This window comes from Bos mutus, chromosome 7, assembly GCF_027580195.1.
Source record: "Bos mutus isolate GX-2022 chromosome 7, NWIPB_WYAK_1.1, whole genome shotgun sequence".
NCBI lineage: Eukaryota > Metazoa > Chordata > Mammalia > Artiodactyla > Bovidae > Bos > Bos mutus.
The window spans coordinates 79,799,389-79,805,632 of NC_091623.1; the positions used below are offsets into that span (position 1 = coordinate 79,799,389).

Below are 6,244 nucleotides of genomic sequence, written 5' to 3' on the forward strand. Positions count from 1 at the left end.
TTTGCCAGTGACTATGGTAGGTAATGTGGACATAGAGGCTGATAAGAAAACAAAATCCTAATTAGGAAAATAAACCCAATGACTTGTTGTAAAACACACTTGTATTTTAAAGTCTATAATATCAGGAATACCAGTTAAAGATCTGATATATGAGGAATGTTGGACACAGAAGTGAAAAGCTATGATCTCAGATTTTTCTCTCCTATAATCTTACAAAGATGGCTTAGCTTCCATGTTTGTCATGTCTTTCCTTTGGCGTGATATCTGATAATTCTTTTTTTAGTAAAACTAAAGACATATTACATGGGGTGATATTAGTCATTTGAGAAGAAACTGTTCTTAGTAAATCCAAGTAGTTGTATGAGTAAATGGGAATTTGGGAATGTCCAATTTTTAATATCAAAAGTTTGGGAATATTTTAGAAAAAAAGAGGGGAAAGCTGTTGGATATCTGAGAGAGAAGATAGCCTAATAAAATGAGTAACTAAATTACATAGAATAGCTGAAAAAATGAAAAGTCTAGAAAATTAACAAAAGCAAATTCTACTTTCACAATCTGATTAAAGAATCACAACTACTGACTGAAGCTTTGATCCCTTAAGCCATGGGCACCTCTCCAGACCCAGAACCATTGGCCTTTTAAGACTTTCCATCACGAAGAATCTCTTCATAGCCCCCTTTATGTCTTTGTTCCTCAGACTATAGATGAAGGGGTTCAGCATGGGTGTGACTACGGTGTACATCACTGAGGCTGTCGCACTTGACTGTGAGCCATGGGTAGCAGCAGAGCTAAGGTACACTCCTAGGCTTGTACAAAAAAATAAGGAGACAATTAAGAGGTGAGATGCACATGTAGTAAATGCTTTATACTTCCCTTGAGATGATGACATTCCATGTATAGAGGAAACTATCTTAGAGTAAGAGTAAAGGATACCAGCCAGGGGACCACCACCCCACAGGACACTTGCAAAATACATCACCATGTTATTAAGAAATGTGTCAGAACAGGCAAGTTGGATTATTTGACTGAGGTCACAAAAAAAGTGGGGGATTTTCACATCTGTGCAAAAGGAAAGCTGCAACAACATTAAACTTTGTAACAAGGAATTCAACATACACACTACCCAGGACACCAGAACCAGCAGTACACAGAGCCGGGGGTTCATAATGACTGTGTAATACAGGGGGTGGCAGATGGCCACAAACCGGTCATAGGCCATTACAGTCAAGAGAAAGATGTCCAATACTGCAGAGAGTATGAAAAAGTAAATTTGTGTGATGCAACCTTCATAGGTTATAACTTTGCTCTGAGTTTTGATGTTCCACAGCATCTTTGGGATGGTGGTAGAGGTGAAGCAGATGTCTACAAAGGACAGATTGGAGAGGAAGAAGTACATGGGGGTGTGGAGATGGGAGTCTGAGCTGACAAGCAGGATGATGACCAGGTTTCCAAACACAGTGATCAGGTACATGGAGAGGAAAAGCCCAAATATGAGGGGCTGCAGTTCTGGTTCCTCTGAAAATCCCAGAAGGAGAAATTCTGAAATTTGTGTATCATTATGTGGTTCCATGTGGTTGAAGTGACTTCCAGGAAAGAAGGAAACAATATTACTAATATTCACACAAACTTTTATTACATAAATTACTTGTATCTACACAAAAAAGATCTTCATGAACCAGATAACCATAATGGTGTGATCACTCACCTAGAGCCAGACATTCTGGAATGCAAAGTCAAGTGGGCCTTCGGGAGCATCACTACGAACAAAGCTAGTGGAGGTGATGGAATTCCAGTTGAGCTATTTCAAATCCTAAGAGATGATGCTGTGAAAGTGCTGCACTCAATATGCCAGCAAACTTGGAAAACTCAGCAGTGGCCACAGGAATGGAAAAGGTCAGTTTTTCATTCCAATCCCAAAGAAAGGCAATGCTGAAGAATGATCAAACTACCACACAATTGCACTCATCTCACATACTAGCAAAGTAATGCTCAAAATTCTCCAAGCCAGGCCTCAACAGTACGTGAACCATGAACTTTCAGATGTTCAAGCTGGATTTAGAAAGGGCAGAGGAACCAGAGATTAAGTTGCCAACATCCGTTGGATCATAGAAAAAGTAAGAGAATTACAGAAAAACATCTATTTCTGCTTTATTGACTACACCAAAACCTTTGACTGTGGATCACAGCAAACTGGAAAATTCTGAAAGAGATGGGAATACAAGACCACCTGAGCTGCCTCCTGAGAAATCTGTATGCAAGTCAAGAAGCAATAGTTAGAACTGGACATGGAACAACAGACTGGTTCCAAATAGGAAAAGGAGTACATCAAGGCTGTATATTGCCACCCTGCTTATTTAACTTCTATGTGGAGTACATCATGTGAAATGCCAGGCTGGATGAAGCACAAGCTGGAATCAAGATTGCTGGGAGAAATATCAATAACCTCAGATATGCAGATGACACCACCCTCATGGCAGAAAGTGAAGAGGAACTAAAGAGCCTCTTGATGAAAGTGAAAGAAGAGAGTGGAAAAAGTTGGCTTAAAACCCAGTATTCAAAACCAAGATCATAGCATCCGGTCCCATCACTTCAGGGCAAATAGATGGGGAAACAATGGAAATAGTGACAAACTTTAATTTTAGGGGCTCCAAAATCACTGCAGATGGTGACTGCAGCCATGAAATTAAAAGACACTTGCTCCTTGAAAGAAAGTTATGACCAACCTAGACAACATATTAAAAAGCAGAGACATTACTTGGCCAACAAAGGACCATCTAGTCAAAGCTATGATTCTTCCAGTGGTCATGTATGGATTTGAGAGTTGGACTATAAAGAAAGCTGAGCGCCAAAGAATTGATGCTTTTGAACTGTGGTGTTGGAGAAGACTCTTGAGAGTCCCTTGGACTGCAAGGAGATCCAACCAGTCCATCCTAAAAGAAATCAGTTCTGAATATTAACTGGAAGGACTGATGCTGAAGCTGAAACTCCGATACTTTGGCCATGTGATGAGAAGAACTGATTTATTAGAAAAGACCCTGATGCTGGGAAAGATTGAAGGCTGGAGGAGAAGGGGCTGATAGAGGATAAGATGGTTGGATGGCATCACCAACACAATGGACATGAGTTTGAGTAAGCTCCAGGAGTTGATGATGGCACTCTATGGGGTCATTAAGAGCCAGACACAACTGAGCAACTGAACTGATTGACTGACAGTATTCCATAAACAATTAAAATGTTACAGTTGTTTTGTAGTCAAGAAAATTGTTTTAATATTTTGCGTATGGATCTGCTTTTTTTTATGGCATTTTCTCTGCCTCCTTGGACATTGACTTTTTGTTCCTCTGTTTCACCCCTAAAAGGTCATGTATTTTGTAGTTTTAATGAGAAATTCTTCATGTATTTCAGGGATGTGAATTGAAATCTGACCATGTTTAACTTATTGTCTAGGCAATAGCTCAGTGTGCTGAAAGGCGAAAATCCCTACATTTCAATGATGGAGAAAAATGGACAAAAATTGTTTAAACAAATGATAAAGTTGTGTGTGTGCCCAGTTGTGTCTGACTCTTTGCGACCACACTGACTGCAGCCCATCAGGCTCCTCTTTCCTTGGAATTCTCCAGACAAGAATACTGGAGTGGCTTGCCATTCCCTTCTTCAAGGGATTTTCCCAACTCAGGAATCAAACCCAGGTCTCCTGCACTGCAGGCAGATTCTTTACCACTTGAGCTACCTGGGAAGCCTGAGCCACCTGGTAGTGGTAAGCAAATAAGAAAAGTATATACCATTTCAGATGGGATGGGTGTTATGAAGAAAGGGAAAGCAGTGAACATGAGTGAGTGAATAGTACAGTTAATTTTTATGGGTATTTATGCAAGACCTGAAAACAAGATGATATTTGAAAAGTGACTTCAAGTAAGGGAAGGAGGGAGATGAAAATTTATGTGTGTGTGTGTGTGTGTGCTTGGCAGAGGGAATGCCCAGGACTCAAATAAATAAAATCAGAAATAAGAGATGTTATAACTGATACCAGAGAAATACAAAGGATTATAAAAGACCATTATGAACAATTATATGTGAACAAATTGGACAATCTAGAAAAAAGAAGATAAATTTTTAGAAAAATGTAATTTACCAAAACTAAATCATTATGAAAGGAAAAATCTGAAGAGATCAGTTACTAGTAAGGAGATTGAATCAGTGAAAAATAATCTCCCAACAAAAAATTTTTTCAGGAAAAAATGGCTTTACTGGCGAATTCTATCACATATTAAAAATAATTAATATGAATCTTCACAAAGTATTCAAAAATAGGTGAGGCGAAAACTCTTCCAAACTTACTTTATGAGGCCAGCTTTTCCTAATACCAAAGCCAGACAAGAGCTCCACAAGAAAATTACAGACCAATATCCCTGATCAAGATAGATGCAAAAATCCTCAATAAAATATTATCAAACCTAATTCAAGAACACATAAAAAGGACCATATATCATAATCAAATGGGACTTATTTTAGGGATGCAAGCATATTTCAATATCTGTGACTCAATCAATGTGACAAACTACATTAATAAAGTGAAGATTAAAATCATATGCTCATATCAATTGATACAGAAAGAGCATTTGACAAAATTCAACATCCCTTTATTATAAAAACTCTTAACAAATTGGGTAAAGAAAGAACAAACCTCAACATAATACAGGCCATATATTTTAATACCACAGCTAATGCCATATTTGATGAAGGAAAATAGAAAGCATTTCTTTTATGATGATCAAGAACAAGAAAAGCAAGGGTGTCCACTCTCACCACTTAAAAAATTCCTGGTAAGAACTGTTTATTTTTCTAGTTTCATTGAAAAATAATTGACATACATCACTGAATAAGTTTAAGGTGCACAACATGAAGATTTAGTTTACATGTATTGTGAACTGGGGTTTTCCTCGTGGTTAACTGGTAAAAAAATCCACTTGCCAATAACCTCTCATATCTGGAAGTTTGTGTCTTTTGACAACCTTTCATTTTCCCCAGCCTAAACTCTATACTTCTGAAAACAAAAAGTCTATTTTCTTTTTCTATGTTTTTTTCAATTTTTCACATTTCCATGTATGAGTGATATCATACAGTATTTGTCTTCTCTCTTTGACTTCTTTCACTTAGCATAATTCTTTCACTTAGCATAATAACTTTATGGTCCATTCATGCTGCCATAAATCATTAAATTTCATAGTTTTTTATGACTAAGTGGCATTCCATTGTATACATGCATTTCAAACTCTTTATTCATTCATCCATCCATAGACACTCCGATTGTTTTCCATGTCTTGGCTATTATAAATAATGGTGCTATGAACATAAGGGTGTAGATATATTCTAAGAGATTGTTTTTGTTTCCTTAGATATTTTCCCAGAATTAGAGCTGCTGGATCAAATATTATTTCTATTTTTAATATTTTGAGGGTCCTCCATACTGGTTCCCATAGTATTGTGCTTGTTAGAATTCACAGTCTCACTAAAGGTGCACAAGTGTTCCCTTTAATCCACGAACAAGCTAACATTTTTAAACTATACTTTCTTGAAGATGACCATTCAAAAAAATGTGAGGTGCTATCTCTGAGTTTTAATTTCCCTAATGATTAGTGATGTTGAACATTTTTTGTGTACTTGTTAGAGTTTTATATATCTTCCTTGGAAAAATGTCTAATCAAGTCCTTTGCCCATTTTTGTTTTGTTAAAACACAATCTTTTGTTTTTTGACATAATTTAAAAGGCAAAAAACAAAGGAAGAGTACTTTTGTTTACAGTTTCTTATTAAGAACAGATTAAAAAATCCAACAAAACTTGATATTCCAACAGAGAAAACCAAATTCTAATATTGCATCAGTTTACTTTTGATTACATTAAACCTTATGATTATCAACATTCTGGATTCATGTCAATGTATGGCAAAACCAATACAATATCTTAAAGTAATTAGCCTCCAATTAAAATAAATAAATTTATATTAAAAATAAATTTTAAAATGTAGGCAGTACATTCTTAAAAAATAAAATAAATAAAACTAAGTATACTTTAATCTTAGCCAACTTGAAAAAGCATAATGTTCTCCCCCAAGATTTCCTTTCCAAATTCCTCTACAATTTTGTCCTGGTTTTCCTTTTTCCCATTCTCAAATAACCAATTTTAATTCATGACAAAATTTTGTCCTATTTTTCCATCAAAAATATATCTCCATTCCTCATAACTT

General features: G+C 36.3%; 1 protein-coding gene across 1 annotated transcript; it reads right to left on the bottom strand.

Moving 5' to 3' along the window:
* Positions 1–559: 559 nt before the first annotated feature.
* Positions 560–3,337, bottom strand: LOC106701296 (olfactory receptor 7A17). Its single transcript, XM_014481190.2, has 2 exons — positions 3,318–3,337; positions 560–1,574 (listed from the first exon to the last, which is right to left on the bottom strand). Exon 2 carries the CDS (start codon positions 1,568–1,570, stop codon positions 560–562), a length of 1,011 nt encoding a protein of 336 aa, XP_014336676.1. The 5' UTR covers positions 1,571–1,574; positions 3,318–3,337.
* Between the last annotated feature and the right edge of the window lie 2,907 nt (positions 3,338–6,244).